This window comes from Aulonocara sp. 'chitande type north' Nkhata Bay, linkage group LG5 (genome assembly GCF_057382095.1).
Source record: "Aulonocara sp. 'chitande type north' Nkhata Bay isolate Kocher_YH1m ecotype deep benthic linkage group LG5, A_spYH_male_GT1.1, whole genome shotgun sequence".
NCBI classification, from domain to species: Eukaryota; Metazoa; Chordata; class Actinopteri; order Cichliformes; family Cichlidae; genus Aulonocara; species Aulonocara sp. 'chitande type north' Nkhata Bay.
Genome location: NC_141348.1, coordinates 47,972,317 through 47,998,686, shown reverse-complemented (window position 1 = coordinate 47,998,686; position 26,370 = coordinate 47,972,317). Strand labels below are relative to the sequence as shown.

Genomic DNA, 26,370 nt, shown 5'->3' with positions numbered 1-26,370 from the left:
CAGTTGAAACAACAGTAAAATATAAAGTTTATGCATAATGAAAGTAATATGAAGAGTCAAATGTAGAGATAAAAGTTAATGAATTCTTTTATTTGATCTTTCTCAGCCTGCAGTAAATTTTCTCTCATATTTGTTTGATCAGGAGACACAGGAAACTTATAAAGAGAGCTGAGCGACACAGCAAGAGTCATGACTGGCTTTGTGAGTAATTAATTTGACCAGAGCCGCCGCACCCAGACTCCACACGTCCATCACCTTTAATGAAAAGATTCTTGTGACATTTAGATCTTCCATTTATTTTCTACTTTCTGACAGCAGATGCTGTAGACTGCAGCGGGGGGAAAAAAATGGGGACACTGATCTCTTTTTCCCCCCCTTTACTGGAAGCAACAGCCACCAGAATATTTCATACCAATTGAGCAGCTGATTGAGACATTAAATCTAACCGCTGCACAGACACTGAGCGGCTTGGAGACGCAGCCTGACTGCCCTCAGCTGATGGGGCCTGTACCAAAAAGACAAAAATAAAAGAGTAGAAGAAAAGCATTCTGCCATTACCGTTTGTCACCCACTGACAAGCCCATTATTCTGTCCTCTCTGCTCTGCCACTGATCTGCTTTGCTGTGTGCTGGGTCTTTTCTGACCAATTACATCATCACTGCAGGAAGTCGACATTGTGGCGTTTACTTTGAATTAAAAAGTATAAATAGTGGCCTGCTTTTTATTTTTGTAGAACTTTGTATAAGTTTAACGGTTTAAAGTAAAAAAAATTGGTTTTATTAGAACTTGGATTTCAAGAAGCTTGCTGGGATGTCGGTTTTAGCTGCGCACCTGGGAGGACACCTCGAGCAGGTGGGCTGGTGACATTCACAGGTTATTTTAAGCGACTTTATTTCCTGGATTCTATGCATTTAAAAACAAAACAAAACAACTGTCTATTGCTCATCCTGGGCCGTTTGATCTCAGTAAATCAGATAACAGGGTGTGGCAAGGTCTCACTATGGGTTCACCCAAAACCTTGGCTGAGAGTGACTCGTTAGGTAGAGGATCAATAGGGGTCCATGACCCTATTGGGGACACTCCCAATCTGGGACTCTCCACCAGACGCTCTCAGTACTGAAGAAACTTCTCGGATGAAACGTCTTCAAGAAACTTAAAGAAGTCCAGACGCTTTTTTCTTAGACTACGATGATCTGGATGACTGAGAACCTTCACAGACAACCCAAAGTTCTGTCTGCCTGTGTCCCTTTTCTTTGGGGAAGTGACCCGGCTGTTCAGAACCAGTAAACTTAATAACCTCAGACAAGTTTATGCTCAAGTTTGAAACTTTTTGCATATCTAAAACAGATCACATTAGGGTTGTGCAAATGGATGATGATTACGGGGACTGATAAAGGTCAGAGCGATCACCAAAAGCTCATTACTCAAATACTGTTTTCCTATTCCATCCATATGAAATTCATATTAGCCTACAGACAATATGCTTTTCTGCAGTTTCATGCCATCAAGTCTGAGCATGCACAACAGTTAACAGAAGCTTTTGATTAGGAGAAGAAACCAGCACCACAAACACCTGCTGGCGTAGCCGGCGATCCGTATGGACATATGTCACATATATCCATGTTTTGGGGTGTTGGATCATTAGAATTAACAGCTAAGGCTGCAGTCTTTAACCTACAAGTTTAGGAAAATACAGTTTCAATTTAAAGCCAAGGAAGTGCGTTCTACGACTTTCCACAACAAAATTAAACTTTAATAACACAAAGAGCTGTGAGAGATGAGCAGGTTTAAAAAGCTCTTCTGTCTTTTTAACGAGGATCCGTAAAGAGAAGGTGGAGGAAAATGCACTGCCCTGCTCATTTTAAGAGTACAGAGTTTACTGTGTGATGGCTGTGAGTTGCTATATTAGAAAATGTTAGCGACATTAGAGAACACTGTCACAGCTCAGAGTTAGAAAACTCTATTTAAATAATTTAATGGCGCAGACTACATCCACTTCAGATGACAAATGGAAAGCCTGAATCGGTCTCAGATCACACTGCCAGCCACTCTGCATGTTTGCATGAGAGAGACAGAGGGAAAGAGACCAATGTCAGAACTTGCCACATGTTCCCATTTTGTGTCTCTGCGTTATGGTCGAAGAGCACAGACTACATCTTTATAGCTTCATACTTGTCTCATTAAGAAATATCAAAGGAGATTAAGGTTACTTTCTGACATAAAATCAGAGCCTGTGGTTAGAATATTAGTTGCAATTAATGCGTTGCACTTGCATGCTTCCTCCAACCAGCTAATTTAAAGTCAACATCATCTCTGCCTGTACTGTAGTGCAGACTTGGGAGGAATTTATTGAAATGTCTGTCAACTAAATCTACTTCGAATATCGATGGTCCTGCAAAGAGCTCCTAAAACAGGGAGGTTTTATGTGTACAGATGTGGCCATAATCACCACTTACAAGATGAGTGCCAGGGATTAATGCACTAATTCAGTATCTGATCACATCTGAAACACAATCTCTGAAATAATGTCTCCTCCTGCTCCTCAGTTACCATGTGAATAATGGACAGAAAAGTGTCTCTGCAGAACAATAAAACGGCTCAGTGAATCTCACCTTTGGCTTTATCATTTTATCTCAATATTATACAATTTGTGTGACCTTTGTCCACCAAAATCCTCTTCTGGGTCAGATTTTGTCAAGTTATTGATTTGATTTTTTATTGATTAGCATTCAAATATCTCAGTGAAGACAGAACAAAGATCTACCACAAAGCAAGAAAGCATGAGACAAGGCTAATCAAAAGGTATTGGCTGAAGCGTTTGCTTATTACGCCAACCCTTTTAACAAAAGATCTTTTTGCATGCAGCTCCTCAGGGCTCGAAGCAAAGACTAAAACAAAGCAAAAACAAAACAAACAAACAAACAAGAAAAAAAACAAACAAAAAAAACCAAAACTTTCCATCACACAAGTAACTACATCAAAGCAAAAGAACCAAGAGTTTTGGTTTTTTTGCTCTTTTCATTCTTGATTTATATATTTTTCTAATACTCTATTTTTAAACATGTTTTTAAACAAGGAAAATGAATTACACCTTTTTAAATCACTGTCATAACTATTCCACAGGTTAACTCCTCTAACAGAAACACATCTCTGCTTTATATTTGTCCTTATCTTGTTTTTTTTTTAAAGAAATCTGTTCCCCTTAAGTCATATTGACTCTCTCTGACTTTGAACAGCTTCTGAGTACTGGGGCAAAGCAAGTTATTTTGTGCTTTATAATTATCTGTGCCATTTTATATTCAACTAAATCATAAAATTTCAGGGTATTCAGATTAATAAACAAAATGTTAGTTGGTTCTATATAGTTTGATTGGTTTATAATTCTTATAGCTCTTTTTTGTAACTTGAAAATATGAAGAGTGTTCGTTTTATATGCATTAGCCCATATCTCCAGACAGTAAGTCATATATGGAAGCAACAGAGTACAATAAAGTGTGTATAATGATTTTTTGTTCAGGACATGCTTTGTTTTATAGAGAATATCGATGGTTTTTGACATTTTTGTTTTCACATGGTTTATATGAGACTTCCAACTCAGCTTATCATCAATTATCACGCCAAGAAATTTATTTTCGTACACGCTTTCAATTTCAATTCCATTAACCCTGATTTTAGATAAATTTTTCATTTGTCTAGTGCCAAAAATAATCATTTTGTTTTCTTTATATTTAATGATAACTTATTTACATCAAACCAGTTTTTTAATATATTTAACTCCTTTTCCGCTGTAGTCAGAAGCTGTTCTAGGTTTTTACCTGAGCAATACAGAGTGGTATCATCAGCAAACAATACACATATTAACAGTTTGGAAACACTAGATATGTCATTTATATATAATATAAATAATTTAGGGCCCAGCACAGAGCCCTGAGGAACACAAGTTACCTTCAACTGCTTAGATTTTACATTATTGAATTCGACATATTGATATCTTTCATCCAGGTAACTTTTCATCCACTTGTATGCTAACCCTCTTATGCCATATCTCTCTAGTTTATTCATTAATATAGATCAATTGTATCAAACACCCTTTTTAAGTCTATAAAAACACCAACAGTATATTCCTTATTATCTATAGCATTAGATATCCCTTCTACAAGTTCCATCACTGCCATCGAAGTGGACCTTTTCACTCTAAAGCCATATTGGTTATCACTTAGGAGATTATGCTTCTCAATATATTTATTAAGTCTATATTAAGTCGTTATTATTTCTTGACTCTGGAATTTCTTTTGCTAAATTAAAGCCAACATTTACAAAAAAATCATTAAATTCATTTGCAATGTCTTTAATTTTATCAAGCACAATATCTTTATCTTTTTTAAAATAACCTGGATAATTCTTATTTTTTGAGCCCTTTTTGATTATACTGTTTAATATCCTCCATGTTTCTTGTGTGTTACTTCTACTCCAATAATTTGTGCTAATATTCTTTCTTACTTGTTCTTATAATATTTACTAATCTATTTTTATATAACTTGTACTTTATTTCAGCATCTTTTGTCCTCTGTTTTATGAATCTCTTATATAGATTATTTTTCTTTTTACATGCATCTTCTATCCCCTTTGTGATCCATGGCTTATTTGATCTGTGATGCTTTCTAGTGATTTTCATTAAAGGACAATGTTTTTCATATAGTGAAATTACAGTTGATAAGAATGCATCATATGCACTATTTGAATCTTCATTTGCAAAAACCTCATTCCAATTGTGTTCCTTTAAGTCCACCTGGAGGGCAGTAATGACTCTTGTTGTTCTATGTCGTATCATATCAAATATTTGATTCTTTTGTTTAGTTTTAATCCCAAAATAATTTTGAAAATTTTAAATTTACGATCTAACTACAAAGTTAGATCGTAAAAATTGCAATATTTCTACCCGTTTATCCATTTAAATGTAGATCTGGCTGAAACTCTACGAGGTTTTCTGTCCCGTACAGTTTTCAGGAGATGAGTTTCTAATCCGGATTCTAGTCAGACACAGTTAAGGGCTAATCACTGCAAATTAAAATTCCTTTTATTTTTCAGTAGCATTAGGGAGGATCAATAACTGATCTAATATCTCATCTTGATCTTCAGGGCCCCTTCAGCATCAGACCACAGTCATTAGCTTGGGACACACACAGGCACCCTCTGAGGAGCACATTAAAGACAAGAGAAAAAGGCACACTCGCGCGCGCACACACACAAACACACAACTGAAGGACACTGGAGTTGTAATGCAATTATGAATTCGAAATGTTCCAGTGTTAATGCAGTTTAAACCGCTGCCTGTGGAGATCCATACTAACTTGATATCAGGACGTCTGACCGGAGACACACAGTGTGTGTGTGTGTGTGTGTGTGTGTGTGTGGGGCAAGGTTTTTCTGCGCAGTGTACCAGGAGCACGGAGAAAAGTCGTCGTACCATAGGCACGAGAAAAGTTGTCGTACCATAGGTACGAGAAGTGTGTGTGTGTGTGTGTGTGTGTGTGTGTGTGTGTGTGTGTGTGTGTGTGTGTGTGAGATGGAGACTCAATAAATTCACAGTGGCGTTGTGGCAGTGTACGTCTGTACATCTGGTCTCATATGAGAGTGTGGTGTCTTGCATTAACAGTGACTGTGAGCATCAGTGTGTCAGTCCAATAAAGCCTGTTACTCCAAGTCTTCAACAGTTAAGCCCTCAAAATAATTCAAATTACACCTGAAAGTCGACTTCTGGTGTCATAGTAAACAGCACGTGGTGGACAGCGTTGTTTATGATGAAACAGCCAACCATGCCGTTACTGTGCGGGTCAAATATAGACCGTTTATTTCTGTAACTACGTGTGGTTGGCAGTCAGAGCAGTTCCAGTTTCTTGAGCTTGTGCAAAAATACCAGCAGTAAAAATCTATTTCCCTTTTGAACTTCAGTTAAATTCTCTGCACAAACAGCCCCTCGCTCTTATTCGTCCATCCATTTTCTTCCACCTGGAGGCCAATTTCATTCACACCTATGGACAATTTAGAAACACCAACATGCATGACAGTGGGGGGGGGGGGGGGGGGGGGGGGGGGGGGGGGAGAGTCAGAGTCCCCATGTAGATATACAGGCCCACGGCAGGCCAGGGGATTCAAACCAAAGACCTCCTTGTTGTGAAACGACTGCACACATTAACTCTTGCAAACAGATAATGTTAATTTGGTAGTCGTCTTTGCTCTAGACATGAGCTGAGATGATAGAGATGAGTTGCTGTAAGTGAGTTTGGGCTTTTATAGAGCAGTGAAATGCACAAAATAAAAACTATTAAAGTCATTTAACCTGAGATCCATCAACATTACACTGCCTTTTATTTATGTTCCTGTGGTGGGAGGTCAGAGTCTGGACTGAGATGGCTCACAGACTAGCTTTGGCCTTTGGGTTGTATGTCGCTCATGTGAGTATATCTGAATCTAAAAGGTCTATTTCTCCACAGATGGTGGTTCCAGATTACTTTGGTTTTTTTCTCATCAGGGCACTGGAGAATTGCAAACTGGTCCAGTGAGCACCTGAATGCTGCCGGTTCGTGTCAGTGGTAGTAAATGTGGCCAGCGCTCCCCTGGTTTGAAAGTAACTCTCATTAGATGAAGTGTAGGAGTTGTGATATTTGGCCACGAACCTCCACAGTAGCTTTATTTTCATCAGAGCGTATTCTGGCTGCATATTACTGGAGTCACGCAGAGCTAAAGCAAATATACACTCACGCACACGTCAAGCGTCAGCGTGCTCAGTGTCTCATTGGGGTTAATTCTTTGCGTATAAAAACAAACATAAAACACGCCCACAGACCGCCAGCACTGATCAACTCAGTCCAACTCTTATTGAGAATCTGTTCCAAAGCACCAAATACAGCCAACGCTTCAGCTCCCACACAGTCGACAGACGCCAACAGACCGATGCAGCACCAACACATCCCTGAAAGACACTCCAGCAGGTCTGATCTTATTCATCTTTTTGTTCTAACTCTTTGCCCTCTGGTTTTGTTTCTCTCAGGTGAACTGAGTCTGGTCCCTCAGGTTATGTCAATTAAAGGTTATAGCAAAGCTTTTGGGGGAGCGCACAGGCAATGCTTGAATGGCTTAAGGTTTACTTCAAAGGTAACTGAAACAAAAACATACAGAATCAGTCAAATCAGACAAGAAGAGAAAAATTTGTGATTTTCCCCTAAAAGTTACACATTTATTAAACACGCAGCTTCACATAATTTCGCCTAAACAGATCAATCCAGAGCATCCACATGATTAATGCCCATGCCTCCTCCCACCAGAGGACTGCACAAACAGGAAGCTAATGAATATTCTGAATAGATTGCCGGGAATAAAATATAAATACATTTACCTACATTGACTGGCCCAATAAAACAATAGATATACCTGCCACCACACAGCTGAAGCTGTAATAAAACCTCTCCTGCAGCCACACAACTGGCCGTTGATTGGCTCCCTGGATGCAGAGGTGGGCCAACTGCCAAGAATCGCACTACATAATTCTTCTACTTCTACTCGTGGTTATCTGAGTGCCACGTGTCTCTCATATATTTTCACAGGTTATATAAAGAGACAAGAAATAAAGCAGAACTACATTACCCAGAATCACACGTGACCATACAAAGTGTTAGTGTTCAGGACATCACTGCTGCTAACATCACACACACTGAGCCATTAGAAAAATCACTGGTGTATAAATCAAACATGGAACAAACTCTGCTGTTACTATTCGAGGCCTCTGCTGACACGCATCCCGCCCGAGTTCACCAGCAGCAAGTTCGTGCTTGTAATTTAGGAATTAACGGACACACCCAGAATTAGGAGGAAAGTCACTGTGGTACGGGAGTTCAAGCCTCTGGAGGAAACATCCTCAGTAACACCAACACACACAACACAGTGAACCTGTCGGTTCACAGCTCGGGCACAGTCTGCCCCCTCGTGGACAAATTAAACACTACAGCTGCATCTTTGGATATTATGGCTAAAAAATGACTGCGTTGCACCTGCAGTCATTCCAGCCTTTGAATATTCTGAGCTTTTTGTTTCAATTTCAAGCATTTTGCATGTTCTGCAGAACAATGCATATACCTGAAGGCATTATTAGTTTCATTGTTGGTTCAGTTATAATGTGTGGTATTTGTCTGATAGATATCCCAGTGTCAGTAAACATGCACCAAAGCTCAGGCTTGTTTTCTTTAGTTTTGTAAGTGGCCATTAAAATCTCTGTTTTTATTTCGGTTTTGTTTGCACACATAGTTCAGCTCACTCAATTCTCTGTCATAATCCCGCTGGCCTGTCACAGAGGTAGAATATCACACAGTGCATGTCCATGAACACGGTTCTGAATGTCTCGATCTTATTATTCTAACCCTGAGTGCATGAAAGAGAGGGATGACGTGACGCTGATCCTGTCTGTTTAAAAATAATGCCAAAGCACGTCATCATCTGGTTCCTCTTACATGTTTTCCAGTAAACTGAGAGCTAATTTATCACTGCATTTATCAGGCACAGCTCCACAAATGTACGAGCACATTTCACTGTAGCTAAAAACACACTGAGGAGTGCAGAGCAAACACTTACCCAATTTAAATATTTAGATTTCAGCGCTGAGAAGTCACTCGACTAATCTCCAATTCATTCTGCAGCGAGACAACCAGCTCCTCAAAGCCAAAAATCACAGAGAAGCAACACTACTACACTACTACTATTATACTACTACTACTACTACTACTACACTTTGTATAAAGTTAACTTTGATTATGATCAGAGGCCAGAATTTAGTTGATTTTGCAGCCCTCATCGATCACTTCAGCACGCATGTCATGTATTTAGAGGGACTTACTTTTCATAGTGCCAGCATCTTCGTCATCATCATCGTCCTCGTCATCATTAGAGTTGATGACCATGGTGCCCAGCTGTGACTGCAAGGTTCCCGTGTCATCGTGTTCAATCATTGTTCCTGCGGAGCTTCCAAGAGAACTTCCTAAAGAACCGGCAGCCCGGATGGTTCCTGAGTCACCCGTACCTGCCCGAACCATCGTCCCCTGGTCAACCTCATCTTCATCCTGAAACACAGAGGCAGAGGGCAGCGTGATTTAATGCTCTCCAACGGCAGTTACAATATCCAGAAAGGACATGTTTATAAATATGAGGCTGTGTTTAGCTTTGGAAAGTTAGAAATCAAAAGCTCGTCAACTACAAAAACACTCGTAAGTTAACGTCTTCTTTTGTTGCAGTAACTTAAAAGCTGTAAATGCTATCCTATTGATATTTAAGTTGCTGAGTCTGTACCGAATTCTCATCGTCGTCTGCATCCTGCTCTCTTTGTTCTTCCTCCTGTCTCTTCAGTTTGATCTCCATGGCGTCTGTGATCAAAGCTCTGAGGATGGAATTGGGCTTGGCCGATTTAATAAACGGATGCTGTCGAGGAGAAAGACACGTAACGCTCAAACCAAACGTTTATGGGTTTTGACATTAGTTACAATTAGAAATGATCCATGAAAGCTAAAGCATGACCACAATAGCAAATATTACAGCAAATACTACGATTATGTAAAAAATACTACTATAATATGATGTATTAAACTGAAATTCCAGCCAGCAACAAAACAAAATAAAATGAATGGTTAAGTGAAGCTGTCCACTAAAAGACAATATCAAAAAAATAAAGCTCATTAATGTAAAAAAGAAAATATTCAAAAATCAAATCAAAAAAATGTAAAAATTTAAAATAAAAATACATTTGATTTGAAAAAGTTAAAGAGCAGGTCACACAATAAAACAGAAATAAAAATAATAAACAGATTAAAAAATGAGCACATTTTTTTTAATAGTTATTACCTCATTTACATAGTGTGGCTTTAATAATTAAAAATCTAATTTAAAGATATCTAAAGGTTTGAATGTTTTCTGATCACACGGTCATCCACGACACTCGGTCTGTTGTCAGTTACAGGATTGCTTCGTTACCTGTAACAGCTGTGTGGCCGTAGCTCTGTTTTCTGGGTTCTTCACTAAACACTGGCTGACAAAGTCCCGGAAGCCCGGAGACCACAGATCCGGGTTCCGAAAGGTTGGGGGAGGGTTTGTGGGAATCATGAAGATGGCCTGGAAGAGGAAACAGTTCAGCACACTGAAGGCAAAACCAGCTAACCATCACTGTTCAGCTAAATACAGTAATTTATGTCACACTCCTTCGTTTCCTCTCTTTGTCTTCTCTTACACACACATACAGCTGTTATTATTTACATACTAACATTTTTGGGGCTTACACACACAGTGCAAACACACTTGCACTGCTTTCTACTAGAGATGTAGAAAGCAGCTGGTATCTGTATTTGTATTTGTTGAGGGGGGAAAGTATTTGTACTTGTATTTGTATTCAAGTAAAATTCAAAAAAATTTGCGTTATACTTTTAATTAACGTAATAGAATTAAAGAATACTTGCACTATCCTTTATAATCATTATGGATATGCAATATTAGTTGATGTTTTTCCATAAATCCAGCAATGAACATGTAACAAGGAACGTCATTGAAAAGAAAATAACATAACAGCCATTACCTCATCAGTGGTCAAACCAACAACTGATAAAATACCATTATGAACATTATGAACCCACCACCACCCGTCCTGTTGGAGGAGACTGAACAGACAGCGAAACTGACTTGCAGGGGCAGAACATGGCTGTGATGATGAATTGGTGCTTGTGGGGGGGTTGGCAGACAGTGCCAGGAGAGGATGCTTTAAGTGCATGTGATTACGCATAACAGATGTTGACAGATGTTTGATATGTGTGCCTCTGCTGATCTGACTTTTGCACACATTACATATCACTTTGGTTTCATCTGCAGCACTGACTGAATGCTTCCACACAGAACTTGATCAAGTTGTTTTGGCTGGTGGAGGACCAAGAGGTGGCTCAGCAGCAGCCACACTCTTTTCTATTTTGTTGCCCAAATGCATGTGGGGAGTTTCAGCTAAGTTCATGTGTGACGGGAAGCTATGCTAAGGTTAATTAGGTATAGTAACTTAAACGTATCATATAACTCCCACAAGTGCATACAATTTGACACAACTACACAAGCATCGTTTTAACCTTTTAAACCAAACTTTAATGTTACTCTGTCAACAGCCTATTTTTAAATGACCGAGCTAACAAAGCTACGTAAACAGAGCGAACATGAGTTAAAGTTACCATTGAGAGCACTGACTGCAGTCGTCAGTAATGCAGCGTAATGGAATAATCTCTCAATCTTCGCAAAAGTTATAAACTGTCTCCGGAACCCAGTTAAGGTACAAAGAAATATATTCAACAAAAATAGTGACGCAGTTCAGCCTTTTTTCACTCAGCCGAGCCTCTCTGTCAGTCACCTCTTCCATTCACTCATCCGGTCGTGCACTGCGGTCTCATAAGGAAACTCAGCTTTTTGATATAAAGTTTTTCTTGTTCCCGAATACAAATATTTTTTCAAGTATTTGTTCAAAATAAGTATTCGTAAAAAACACGTGATTTGTGGACTATAACACGATCCGTACCCTCATTGGGTGTATGTCCGCGTAGGGTGGCTTGCCCTCAGCCATTTCTATAGCTGTTATTCCCAGAGACCAGATATCTGCCACACAGTTATATCCGATCTCCTGTATGACTTCTGGAGCCATCCAGAACGGCGTGCCGATGACAGTGTTTCGTTTCGCCATCGTGTCCTGATGAAGGATGGAGAGAAAATAACATAAAGTAAAGCATAGAAGGTTAAAGCTTCTACAACATTCAAAGGGCAGATAGCATCTTTATTCAGCTACTGGTGTTTAATTGTGTTTTCTTTCTATATTAAACCAGATATAACAAAACATTTAAAACACATCAAACATACATCATATGCATTTACAGTAGCAGATTGATTTCTCTTACTGTGAGCTGTCCAGCAACTCCAAAGTCGGCCAGTTTGGCCTGACCCTCCGAGTTCAGCAGGATGTTGCCTGCTTTGATGTCTCTGTGGATCTTCCTCATGAAGTGAAGATACTCCAGACCTTTCAGAGTGGACTGAAGGATGGTGACTATCTCCTCTTCTTTGAGCTACAAGGCAAACGCAAGTAACATTAATTAGATTCATGTATGCAAAGCAATGTTCAAACAAGACGTAGCACTGATGTGGAGGAGGCACATCTAAATATTCTTAAACTGAAACCGTAGAGATGCATCAGACTAACATTCATTTATCGAAAACCTTGAAGTCGTGCAGAAGCCTTACACACACGCTGTGCTCCATGCAAACTACATGTGAGTGAGTGTGTACGTGTGTGTCTGGGTGTTACATTACCGTCTTGTTACGTATTCGGATGATATCCGATACGGACCCAGCGCCACAATATTCCATGACGATCCACAGGTCTGTGTTTTTGAAGTAGCTGCCATAGTAGCGCACCACGTGGGGACTGAACACAGGGACATGGGTGAGTCAGACCACATTCATCCATTTATTTCAGGATGTTTGAGATTCAATGTGTTGCTTTTATGCTCAGTCAGGCTACGATTCTCTCCCTGATGAAACTTATTTCCTAAAGTTGAGCTCAACATTAGCAGGAGACCTTATGAAACGGCCAGCTCACGTCTGAGTTGTGGTGCAATCACACAGGGGTGAAGTGAATTTACAGACATCTGTGGTTAGTTTCAGAGTGTTTGTTCAAGTTTAGTTATTATTGTTTCAAAGTGTTTAGTGTTGTGCTAACTCACAATGGACTAAAACTACCACAGAACCTCTGAGGTTGATGAAATATTGTAATAGTTATTTTGTTACTACATGTAATACTTTACTGATCTCACTATTTTTCTAGTGGAAATCACAGTTTGTATTATCTGCAGATCAGCAGACAGAGTGCAGTAGTACAGCATCCCCAGGCCCTGATGAGGTTTGTGAGTCAAAGTGAAAGTGTCGCTCACGTTTGAAGAACACTCTGGAACTGCTGGTACTTTGTCTATTTATAGCTGCTGCAGCAATGAATGAAAAACCTCAGTAAACACTTTTATATGACAGACTCTGCAGGTCTGGTACACTTCCCAGTGAGAAACAGACCATAATAATGTGTTTCCCCTGGAGAATTATATAACAGTCAGTTGGTGTGGAGGTGGGGCTGTCACCTTATGGGAAAGCCCCCCCAGAAAAACTTAATGAAACTTTCTAAATGTTTCCGCAGAGGCTGAAATCACTTACTGTAAATGTTTCGAGTATCTGCTTCACTGCTTTTCAGCAATTTAACCAAACATCTACGCCCACACTTCTCTTACGGGGGACTTTTTTTAATCCAGTTTGAGGTCGTGTGTAATTACAGGGCGGAAGGACGTGTGCAAAAGATGAGCGGCAAAACGCTGACCACACAAAACACCAAGTCACACCAGTGATGCTCTTACTGCCTTTGGGTTTTTCTTATGTTTCATGGCACGGATCGAGTTCAGTAACGCATGTACCTGTTACACTGCTGCATGATGGAGATCTCCTTGATGATCTCTTGCAGATCAGACTCCACAGGAACTTGTTTGATGGCTACGATCTCCCCAGTTTCTTTATAATGAGCCTTAAATACGCAGCCGTAAGACCTGCAGGAACACAAAGAGAGGCTTAACATGTTCTTTCGGCTGTTAATGACTGAGATCAATGAGCAGATAGTTGTTATCTCCAAGTTTAACCAAACAGTATCGAGCCACACCCAAGAGTTGGTGAGGCTGCTCGATTATAACAGAATTTAAATGATTTTCATTAACTTAAACACAGACAGTTACTGAACTTATAAACTTCATTTTAACAGATTACATTTACTGAAAAAGGAGAGAAGCCTTTTTCTTTTTCAGTCTAAGGGATGCTCGTCTGTCCGTGCTTTGTGTGAAGGTGCACAAAGCAGTAAAAAAGCAGAAGCTGTGAGCTCAGGTGCCTCGGAGGACCTGCATGACGGCCAGCAGGTGGGCAACAGCGGCCCTATATAAGTCATAATGTCCGAGTTCCCAGTCGGGTTTTTAAAAATGGAACGATCCCTCAAGTTGGATTTCCAACTCGGAAAGTCAGAGGAGCCCCACGAATCCTGAGTTAAGGATCCAACAGTGGATGGAAAATAGTCAAAGCTAATCTGTGCTTTATTAATATTGATCTGTGAATAGCTGTAACGTGCTAAGAAGCAACAAATCCTCTTTTTCCTGCTTTTCCAACCGTATTACTGGAACTCACTCAGCTCTGAGGTGAAAGACGCTGAGCGATCTAGAGACAAACGCACCTGTTAACGATCTTTCCACAGGTCTTCCTTCAGAAACCTTGTAACTTTTTCTTTCCCTAGATAAACTCTTTCTTTCAGTCATCTTGTACTGCGCTTAACTAGACAGCAAGTGAAAAGCACGTCTCTGTATAGGAGAGCAGTGGGCTTCATTTCTAACATTGGAAAAATATGAGAGGGTTGTAGCAAAACTGAATCGAAACTGTGAACCTTTTATCCTGATTATTTTGTTTTCACAATCGCTGGAAACCAAAATTCAAGTAACCGTCCTAGAAGAGGTCCTTCTTCTCTTTCTCCACTGAAAATAGCCCTCGGGGGGGTTCCCACATTTAAAGGTGTGGCCTCCCAAAAACTGTCTGCGAGTTCCTGCAGTGGAAAGACTTCACAGACACATTAATTAGTGACTGATGTCAATAGTAAACATCAGTGTACTATTCAATTTATTTCATTACTTTCCCACCAACAGTTTTTCTCACTTTGACAGATGAAGCAAGAGTGAGAAAAAGCTGTGATATGAGCATGAAAGAAAACGGGTATGAAAAAAATAGTTTCATTAAAGCCAGCGTTACTAATAAGACGTCTTTATTGCAAAAGTCGAGCAGCACCGAATGACTCTGATTAATTGCAGGATCATTAAGAAATGTCTGGAATCAGCTATGACGCGTGCAGGCGAGGAGTCAATCAACCGCTCGGAACAGGAAGCACATTGCCTCTTCATATCCTGTTTCTCAATGTTGACAGGCAACAGAGGAGGGCGGAGCCTGAAGTCTGACAGGAACAGAGATGAAATGAAGCAGAAAGAAGGACAGAGATACGGAGAGGACCAGGATGACTAACACAGTCCAGGATGACACATAAATACAGGCAAAGTGAAACTTTGCTCCTGTCAGGACCGAGGTGAGCCTCAGACTGTACGGCTACATGACTCACCCTTCACCCAGCTTCTCCAGGACATCAAAGACTTCCTCTGGCTGCTTGGTGAGACTGTCCTCGCTCAGCTTCTTCAGCTGTCTGCAGTGACAGAAAGAACAATTTTCAGGATTTTTGTTCGTGGTTTTTGGTTATTTGTCTCATCGTTTGCAGCACACGATCACAGCTTTTGTACACTACATGCCTCTAAAGCACTTTAGGACAACTCCTGCTGACCTAAACTGACACTCTGGCACTTTCACATTAAAAAAATATTGCAGAGCGTGCCAGTAATTAACACCTGAAAGTAAAAAAAAAACAAAAAAACAATTGTAAACGCATTAATTTGGTGCAGGATCTTTATTATTATTATTATTATTATTATTTTTTGTTCCATTTTCCACCCTCAAGATAAAAAAATGTTAAAAGCTTAACATTTCAAGGCCAACATTTTATGCAGTAATGAAAACAGTAAATACATTTTTTTCCTTCCAACAAAAGCATGTGTGTAATCTGAGAGAAGACTTTATTACTGAATTCAGCCTTCTTCTGAGTGCTGATCACGTTCATTCTCTCCTGAAACATTAAAATATCTCCACAACCTTTGAACTGAAGAGACAAAAATATCTCTACGCAAACAAAAATAGATGCAACATGTCCCAGATGCAGCTTGTGATGAGATATTTTTTTAGGATAACTGAAGGTCCTCTGCTCACAAGTCCATGGGAATAAAATAAAAATGCAATACTATGTTATAATAGCATTACTTCTACAGTTAGGCTAAGTAATGCTAATATAAGATAAGATAACCTTTATTAGTCCCACACGTGGGAAATTTGTTTTGTCACAGCAGGAAGTGGACAGTGCAAAAGTTATGAGGCAAAAATTAGAATACAATAAGAATAAATACAGTACACAACTGTACAGAATAGAATAAAATAAAATACTATATACAGTAGAATAAAATAAAATAAATATACAATAAGATAAAAATAGAATACAAATACTATATACAACTGAGTAAAAATACAACGATGACAGAAAGGATTATTGCACTTAGTATTATTGCATATGTATGGATGTGTGTGCTTGATCAGTTAAAGTCTTTATTATGGAGTCTGACAGCAGTGGGGAGGAAAGACCTGCGAAATCTCTCCGTCCCACACCGTGGGTGCCGCAGTCTCCCACTGAAGGAGCTGCTCAGTACTGTCACAGTCTGCTGCATGGGGTGGGAGATGTTGTCCAACAGGGATGACAGCTTAGCCGCCGTTCTCCTGTCACTCACCACCTCCACTGGGTCCAGAGGGCATCCTAGAACAGAGCTGGCCCTTCGGATCAGCCTGTTCAGTCTCTTCCTGTCCCCAGCAGAGATGCTGCCGCCCCAGCAGACCACACCATAAAAGATAGCAGAAGCCACCACAGAGTCATAGAAGGTCTTCAGGAGTGGGCCCTCCACTCCAAACGACCTGAGTCTCCGCAGCAGGTACAACCTGCTCTGCCCTTTCCTGTAGAGGGCGTCTGAGTTATGAGTCCAGTCCAGTCTATTGTTCAGATGAACACCAAGGTACCTGTAGCTGTCCACAGCCTATGATCACGATATTATAAAGGGAACACCCAGACATGCAAGCTTTAGTATGAAATGTGGTCACTTAAATTTTTTTTAAAATTGGCATTAATTTACAAAAACAGGGTCACTTTGAACTCCTGCTGATAAGCAGATGAATACACCTACATATTAGGGGTGCAACGATACTCGTATTGATATTGAACTGTTCGATACAGTGCTTTCATTTCGGTACACATATGTATCGAACAATACAAAATTATTTATTTATTTTATCAACTTTTCTTCTGACGATGCTGTCTGTGTTGAGAGCTCAGTGGATCTGCGTTCGACTACTCCGCCTAGGCTGCACTGTCGAGCGCAGATCCACTGAGCGCAGCGCAAGCTAGCAAGACAGAAGCTAAGCTCGTTGCAACATGGCAAATTGAACCTCCCCCACCCTCATTCAGATCTGGCCTTTGGAACTATTTTGGTCTTCATGTGGAGTATGACCCTGAAGGTAAGCGCGTCATGGACTAAAGTAAAACAGTATGTTGGATGTGCCACGCAATGCTCAATTACATGGGTGGGAGCTAGTGCATAAGCGCAGTTAGCTCGTTAAGGTGTTGATGCCGTCCAGCCCCATACACGGGGGCGATCGTGCGGTAGCTCGTTAACGGAGATTTGTTGTGGCGTTAACGTCATTTCAGATTAACGCTGACAGCACTAGAGGGAACACAACGAATATGACTGCACATTTACACCGACAGCATCCTAGTGCAAAGACAAGTGGAAGCAGAAAAACAACAAGCACGCATGCTACAAACTTTAATATGTTTAATATGCTGCTGAGAATATAGCCCAGAAGAAGCGTATAGTATAGCTTTTATTTTGGAAAGAGCCATTTCTCTGTAATAAAGATGAGTGATTCCTCAATCAGATTTTTTTTTACTACTTTGTTGTTTCAACAACATTAAATTTAAAAACTGTACTTCTGAGTTAAAATATATATTTATAACTTAAATAAATGACAAATTAAACATTTTTTTGTATCGACAAAATACCGTGAATTTTGTGTATTGTTGCACCCCCAATCAATCAATCCTCTCTCTCTCTCTCTCTCTCTCTCCACAATTTATACTTCATATACAACAAAGTAGATTACTGATGTTCAACGAGCCTGAGGAGTGACTATCTTGTTTGACCTGATATAATTATGACAAAGAGTCTTTGTTACTCTAAGATTATAGATTTTCTAGTTATTTGTGGAGACATGAAAAGTTTATTTCTAGATTGTTAAGAGGCAATTAAACAGATCAAGTTCTGTAACAAGTTACTTTTTCTACAAGTACTTAGTACAGTAAGGGAAGTGTAAAAGACTCTTGAACAGGTCGGTTCTTTTTATTAATATTATTAGAAAAAAAAGCACAAAATAGTGGAGCAACATCGGTTAGCAGTAGATCGTTTTCGACTCAGAATCTTTTCTATTAACTAGAAGCTGTTGGGAATGTTATGATTTAAGTAATAATGATGGCCTTGACTCCGAGACTCTGAATCACAGCAGCTGTAAAACAGAGTGGCAGCTTCTGCTTGGGCAAATAAACTATGATTACTTTACTGCTGAGTAATAACAGGGAAAAAACTGTAGCTGGCTGCTGTGCTGAGACTTCAAGCGTATACCTGAACTTACCTGGACTGTATTTACACTTCTGTGAGAGAATTTAAATCCAACTCAGTGAGAGCAGGTCTCATTTATTCTAAAAACAACTGACCAAAGATCCAGCCGAGTCATATCCTGAATAATCTGCTGCCTCCTCTCTCGTTGTATTTGACTTGTGTTTGTCTAAATTTTGTGTTCTGAGTATTTGGATTAGTATTTATAGTATTTAATGATTATTATTGACGTCTGAGGGACACTGCAAAGCCAAAGCAATAAATGCTGTGTGTTGTTCCAGGGTCATACTGCATGCTTATCTCTGTAGAAATAAACATTCAAGTATAAATAAATAATTAATAATAAATAACACTAGTAGGGGTTAGTGCAGTTTGAGCCTCTTAGCGACTCTAAACAAAAAGGTTTATCTTATTTCTTTAGCCACAAACAACACTGACCGATTTCAAACACTCGGCCCAACACACCACTCAGATATGAACACATGAGGACTATTTCCATTTTAATCTGCTCTAGTTTGAATTGTGAGGCCTGATATTACAAATGGTGACTGTTATTGCATCTACAGAGTAAACAGAGATGTGTTTTATTGCCCTTTTTATAAGTGTGCATTCATCAGTGGGATTACACAAAAACCTGACCGACAAACTTTATGCAAAGATAAGGACGTGTGACGTGTGATCAGAAGAAGTCTGGAGCAGATCAGAAGTGTGGAAATGATTTTTATGGTCTGAGCTCAAAAAACATCATACAAGATTTTTTTTATAAGAATAAAATCCAAAAACAAAACAGCAGAGATGGCAGAGAAGTCTTTACAACACAGAGAACATCTCTTTAAGAACATACTGAACGCTGAGAGCCGGTCTTTCTCTTGGTGTCTCAGGCAGCCTGATTTGTGAGTCTGTGCCTCTCTAAAGCCAGCAAACCACATTTTCTACCTCACACTGCCCAGCACAGCTCAGTAAGCCAAGCTGTCCAGTGTATCAGCGTCAAGCCACAAAAGAGAGAGTGAGAGCAAATCATTGAGATGCTAATCTACCACAGCAGCCCATGATCTGCTTTTCAAGTGAACTTCTAAAAACGCATGTGTGGATCTGCTGAGGCCAAAAGACCTGGACTCCTGTTCCTAAATTTAAAATCTTTTAACCTAAAATCTCCTTTCCTTGTATATGCTTCAAGTATGTCTATTTTTCCTCTAGAAATTCAGTCACAGTCCGACTGATCAGACTGATTTGTTCACTACCAACGTCTGCTTATAATATTCTTCCATATTTATTAAAACACTGAGAAAGAAAACCTTGTGTTTACATTTTTTTAAAGCGGCTGGCAAGCAGCTGTGATGGTGATTAATGAAAACTTTCACACACGAGTGAAAGTTTTATCCCAAGTATCCCACAAATAAGAGGATGCTAACAAATACCAGCAGACATTACATATTAATAACATGAATAACAGACACCGTTAAAAACAATGAAAACGTTTTTTTATTAAAACTCAACGTGTATCAAATTGATCAAAGCAATGTTAAACAGGGGTGAATGTATTTGGCCCAAATGTTCCCTCTAATCTGTCAGCCACAACTCCGTCACACGTCTGCCTCGTGTGTGCCAGATGTCAAATGTGTGTTTTGACATTTAGACCACATGTGGCCGACCCGCTGCTCGGTGGAAGTCACATACAGCCTGTCTCCTGTCATTTGGGGCCACGTCAGGCTCAGGCAGATATTTGCTGGTATTCTTACTGAGACTGCCGGTTGGAAAATTTTTACATTTCGCCCAACCCTGGAGTCTACTCTGTATATTCAGTAAGTATATGTATTAATATACATATACTTAAGTATAAAATATGAAATGTATCATCGTACCCATCAGTAACATTACTGGACTGTTAATTTAAAAGCATAACACTAATATTTGTGTCTAAAAAGTGCTACGTTTCTTTTAAAGACCCTTTTTAAAGTCTACCCGAAACTAGACACACACAGTAGGACCTGCTTCCCCAACTATATTTGATGAGCATTAAAAACATGGTGCCAGGTCTTTTTAAGCATAGGAATGAAACAGGACTGTAGCTTTTTACATCTACATGGACCAGTATTGTTCCAATCATTACTTATAAAATCTATTTCCTCTGCTCAGTTTATCAGGACACCACATATTTTCAAAAGCGCTCCGACGTTTTCGGAGACGTCTGTTACCCACTAGCTCGATAGCTAGCAGGGGGCAAGGCTCACTAGAGCCGTGAGAACACCGGACTCCCGGCAGATCGTTTTCAAACCCACCGCCATCTTTCGCTACTCAGGTTAAATATATATGAGTCACTTAGATAACTTAAAAATGTTATTGTTTGGCTTTTTTTTTTGTATTTTATTTGTTCCTGAGTAAATCGGTTTGGCTGAGGTTAAAGTTATAGTTTTTACACAGCTGAATAAACGTCAAGCAGACAGCTGATTATCAGAAGTGTGAGATGCTCGAGAATTTACTCCGGTGTCCTTTTATATTTTAGATAGCAAGGAGTTTATTAAACTTCACCGAAACAATCTGCAGATTTCATTAAAATTTTAATAAACTATCATCTTGTCTTTATTTTTAGTTAGCACAGACCTGAAACACTTAAAGCTGTAAGCTAATGATAGTTATATAAGAGCAGATGCTGCTGGTGCAATAAGCTGTACGTCCAATGGATGATGATCTGATTAGTCGACTAATCGCAAAAATAATCGGTGACTAGTCGACTATCAAAATAATTGTTTGTGGCAGCCCTAGTAACGATATATATCACGATATATTCTTTTCTTCTGTATAACGTATTTTCCACACTATAAGGCGCACTTAAAATCCTTTAATTTTCTCAAAAATCGAGAGTGTGCCTTATGTATGAATTCTGGTTGTGCTTACTGACCTCTAACCAATTTGGGGGTGCAGAAATCTGTTAAAAAATGTTTTAGTACAACTTTGGTAAGCCACACTGCTTGATGGATTGTCGGAGCATTACTGCCGTATAGTGATGCGCGAATCATGAACGAATCGTTCGATACTCGAGAATCATGATTCACAAGCCCAACTGACTCACTGACTCGTCCCTGTTGCTGTTAGAAGCAATATATCTAGCTTATAATTACAACTGTGGAGAAAAACACAACATCCAGTATCTCAACAAAAACGTTTCTGCTCTGAACTGGAAGAAAAAACCCTGAGTAGAAGCTCACATCAAGACAATAGCTCCACGGTTCACAGTAGCATCGCTCTGCTAACATGCTAACAGCACATTTGAGCTACTCACCCCTCCCTCCTGGCTCACAGCTTCATTTTTTCTTGGTTGGCAACCAATGTTAAGGCGCATTACCGCCCCCTGGCTCACAGCTCAGTGGACATTTAGATGAGAAAATATATATTTGACACATTTAAGGAAAATACTAATAAAATAAAAATAAACATAATAAATGTTTATTAAGCAATTTTGATAGGAAATTGCTTAATTTTAGAAATGTTTTTGCTCTTTTTTGCTCTATAAAATAGTTGTTTTCTTTTAGAATCATTCATCTTAGCAGTAGGATTTACATGAAAAGAGAAACAAATTAAGTTTGAGTGAAAATGTACATTTTTGCACTCTCTGGTCGACTGACTCAGTGAATCAAATGACTCAAAAAACCCGATTCACTTTGGTGAGTGACTCATTAAAACTCAATTCAGTAAAAAGAATCAAATTTACCACCACTACTGCCGTAGTGAGGAGCTTCGCTGATGCTATACACGGGCCAAACTTCAGTCAGGAGAACAACTGAGTTTATTCATCCACAATACGAGGTTAGTCATTAATATACTGCAACAACATGGGAATAGAGCAGCTGCCAGAGAATTCAACATTAATGTATCAATGTTACGGAAGTGGAGGAAGCGCAGTTTTTGGATTTCCCCATATTTCAAAAGTGCTTCATCTCTTTGCTATGACTGTCGCCCGGCATAATTTGCAGATGATAATGGTTCTGCGATGCTTTCGACCAAAACAGGTGCAGCTTGATGACATCATCAACATGCGCTATCGCGATAGAGCGATATAGTCAAAATCTCTATCGTTGGCCAAATTTCTATCGTTTCTATCGTATATCGTTTATATCACCCACCCCTAGTCTGCCAGCCACCAGCCTCCCTGCAACTGCAAACTGGATAAGCAGCTAAGAAAATATTAGACTGGATAGGTTTAGGTGATCTGCTTCAGGAGACGATGAAAATAAAGTAAAAGCAACATAAAACCCTAAAAATAATATACCAAGTCATTTTTTATATCCTAAAATGAACAAACAACTCATCCTTGCACTTTTATTTTGAAAGACCCATCACTCCTAACACGCTAGGTCCTTCCCATCTCTTGACTTCCTCTCAGCAGGTTGTTATTGTACCACACCTTAGTGTCATTCAGCTGCTTCTACAGGGTCTCTTTATCCAGGTTACAGGTGGAGAACAGACTCATGTACCACCGCACTGAGCTCGCAGAGCAAACGACGACTATCATCAGCAGCTGCAGGGCAAGACTGTGGAGTCCATCCACAGGACGACAAACTCAGTACAGCAACAGTGGATTTTGTTAGCCTGTTACTGATCTGCACAAAGTACTTGCTTATTACGGTATTTGCAGAGGAAGGCCCCATAAAAGTATTTATTTAATAATTCATTTAAAAGAGCACGACTGTGACTCCCCCACACACCTGAGGGTGACAATGAAATACATCAGGATATACAAACATGATTTTATATTTGAACACAAAGTCTAACCCAGTCTTGCAATAACAAGGGATGAAACCAACACAAAAGTCCTGCGTTACGTCAACGCAATGAGGAAACAGTGGATGAGTGAGTTAAAATGATAACATAAGAGCGGCGAGTTTTACCAGCATCCTCCTGATAAGAGGGGATAATAGGAACCTCTCAGTTCCTACTGTCAAACACGCTGAGCTCACAAACCAGTTCCCACAACAAACAAGTTCACGTCTGTTATGAGCTGCTCAACATCAACATACAGAGTGATGACAGCGAGGAAAGAAAAAAAAACAGGATGCATTTTTAATGAAGAGTTTGTTGTTTAGTTTTCATTATTCTTCTTCTCTTTTTTATTTTTAGCATTTATGGTGTTTCATGGTGAAAATGTCTCTAAAGCTGCTCAATAATGGAAAACAATCAGTTATTTTGGCTGATGCTATTTAACACGATTACTCAGGCTTTAGAAAAATTGTAGATTTGTTACATTTCAAATAAGAAAAGATGCACTGCTTTCCCTGAACTTTAATTATAATTCAAACAAACTGAACAAAACGTGCCACAGCTTAATAGGGAGCGAATCTGAACTTGTTTGGCACAAGAGAGGGACAAAGGTAAAGAAAGGAGATGTATAAGGCCAAAACAAAAGCATCCTGAAATATGTTTTCCATACAATAGATTTTAGTCACTTTCGGCTGATCAGTTAATTTTTTTATGTGCTTTATATTGGTGTAATTCTACAGAAACTAAGACTTTGATACAAACAGCCAGAATATCACATCGAAGCTCTAACTTCCTGTACCTTAATACCCGAGTGGAACTAGACAAGTGAATGCTGTGACGTTTAAGGACAGCTCAGGAAACGAGTGAACTGCAAATACATCATCATAATGGAGGGTTTTTTCTTTGGTCATGAATAACTGATCAGGCAACCAAGACTTTCCTGTGTTTTGTTATTTATCTCGAGAAACCAACGCATTAACTAAACTGTGGTTTTGAAGAATGTTTACACCACTATGACTTGTATTTTATATGTGTTTGGTATTTTATAGCTTATTTAATATCGCGAGTACCTGCCGAAGGATTGTGGATGGAAAACATTTAATTTGGATACAATTGAATTGGTACAAGTTTTATGGGCATAGCACCAAACACATAATGACTAAAACTAATCTAAATTTAGAATCTCAGAGAAAAGCAATTTTTACCTATATTTACAACTTTAACTGAACAGGACATTAAGCCACTCCTGTCTATATATTTTTGCACATATACAATTATACCCGTTTCCTTTTAAAAGCCTAGTCACACTATCACACATTTCACAACTTCATATCTGAATCAGGTTATCTGCAGTGTAAATAAAAGATCTGCAGGTGCAGAGACACAGCAGCCACACACAGGAGCAACAAAGCCCCGCATGAATCACACTCATTTCATTAAAACGTGTTCTTCTAACCCCTGTATCATTCTTTCCACCTGCCACAAACCCAGTGCTGTGGACACCCCACACACTCACACGAAGTTTCACACACACAGCTCTTCTGTTAGAATTACTGCGCGTTTTATTGACTCTGAGCTGATTCAGTAACAACCTGTTGGAGATTAAAGCAGATAATCCGAGATCTTCAAAGAGATTTACGGCATTAAATTAGATCACTGGGCCTTTGATGGTGACAAGCCCAAGGATTTGACACAGCAGATCAAGTGTACACAGGCGGCTTGGTTAATGCAATAAGAGCTGGGATAGCGTCGTACTGACAGGCCACTATTTATTTAATCAATTAAGACAAAAAAAAGTTCTGTTTGCAGCTTCTTAGGTGAGAAACGTTTAAGATCTTAAGGAATCGTAAGACTGACTTTTGACTTTTTGTTACAATTTCTGGATATTGTGAAAGAACAACATATCAGAACAGACTCTTTTAAGACATAAACTACATGTAGGACAGCACGATCCATTAAAGTTACCCATAAGAAGACTACAGGGGACATGGAGAAGCTTTAAAGTCGTTTTAACTTAATGTCTGTTTTATCGTACAGTCGGTTATGTAATGCTACAGCCTCATTGAATAGATACCAATTGGCCGGAAGATTGCCACCCCACTGACAAACTTCACCGACTGCTACCGTTAGACTGATAAAATCAATGAGATGCCAGCCATCAAAAAGCCTGTTTTCATTCTTAGCATAGCTTTACCTGCGAGGGTTATGCCTCATCTGTACTTTGTCCTTGTAGTCCATGATGTCCTCTTCAGGAGAACCGGACTCTTCTGGATCTTCTGGCCTGCAGTCAAACTCGGGGGGAGCTGGCCAACGTTTCAAAGCAGACACTCGATGCTAACAGTAGCAGACCGCTTAATGCTAACTCGCTCGCTAACTGGCTAGCAGCAGCTAGAGGGACACTTAGCCCGCTCCTCCGCCTCACAGCAGCCTCCCCGCTGCCGCCGCTGCTGCCTGATATCCGCCAAAAATACAACGTCCGGTCATCATTCTGCAATACAGGCTCCACACACACCGCGCGTTTCTTCCAGCTGCCGTATTCTCATCACTGAATTCATCCTCCTCTCCCGTCCTCCAACTTTAGACTTGTTTGACAGACCGTTTGGCAGCCGCTGTGACATCCACCTGAAAAAACCAGGAAGTGTAGTAGAAGGCGGTGCAAACAAAGACTGCAGTGCGGGACGCGGCCAGCAGGGGGCACCAGATAGAATCCATCCATCCAATACACGACAGTTGTTCAAGTATGTTGAAAAAACAATTATAACACCGAAACATGATAAGTTACTAATATTATATAAAGTTACCGTATTCTGTTTCTGTTCTTCATGTTTGGAGCGGGGCATGTTTTGGGTCGTTGTTGTGTAGGAAAACAGACCAAAGACCCAGACACAGATTTACTGCTGACTGCTTGAGATTTTCTTTCAGAATCTTCACACATCCTTTTTTCTTCAATTCAGTTCTGTTAAATTTCATTTATAGGGTGAAGTCTAGTGATAGTTTTCTTTGAGACTACAATTCCCAACTCAGTCCTTTAGTCTTTAGAAACATTTACTACTAGCTTTCTTTCTTCCAGTCTTTGAAATCGTTCACTCCCTGCCTCTATCAGGTTTGTTCTGTAGTGAGCATCTCTTTAATTTCTTCATAATGTATTAATTATAATTAATGTATTATTAATAAAGTTTAGAAA

General features: G+C 39.6%; 1 protein-coding gene across 2 annotated transcripts in view; it reads right to left on the bottom strand.

Annotated features, from left to right (window-relative positions):
- LOC147331586 (serine/threonine-protein kinase 4-like) overlaps positions 1–25,805 on the bottom strand; it is a 41,878-nt gene extending 16,073 nt beyond the window's left edge. For both annotated transcript variants that reach the window (XM_086293992.1, XM_086293993.1), the window contains exons 1-9: positions 25,381–25,805; positions 15,236–15,316; positions 13,512–13,640; positions 12,367–12,481; positions 11,958–12,122; positions 11,585–11,752; positions 10,015–10,152; positions 9,337–9,465; positions 8,888–9,110 (exon numbers count right to left, since the gene is read on the bottom strand). In XM_086293992.1, coding sequence (XP_086150118.1) covers positions 8,888–9,110; positions 9,337–9,465; positions 10,015–10,152; positions 11,585–11,752; positions 11,958–12,122; positions 12,367–12,481; positions 13,512–13,640; positions 15,236–15,316; positions 25,381–25,424 — 1,192 coding nt within the window. In that variant the 5' untranslated portion in view covers positions 25,425–25,805. The remainder of the gene's footprint in view (positions 1–8,887; positions 9,111–9,336; positions 9,466–10,014; positions 10,153–11,584; positions 11,753–11,957; positions 12,123–12,366; positions 12,482–13,511; positions 13,641–15,235; positions 15,317–25,380) is intronic.
- Between the last annotated feature and the right edge of the window lie 565 nt (positions 25,806–26,370).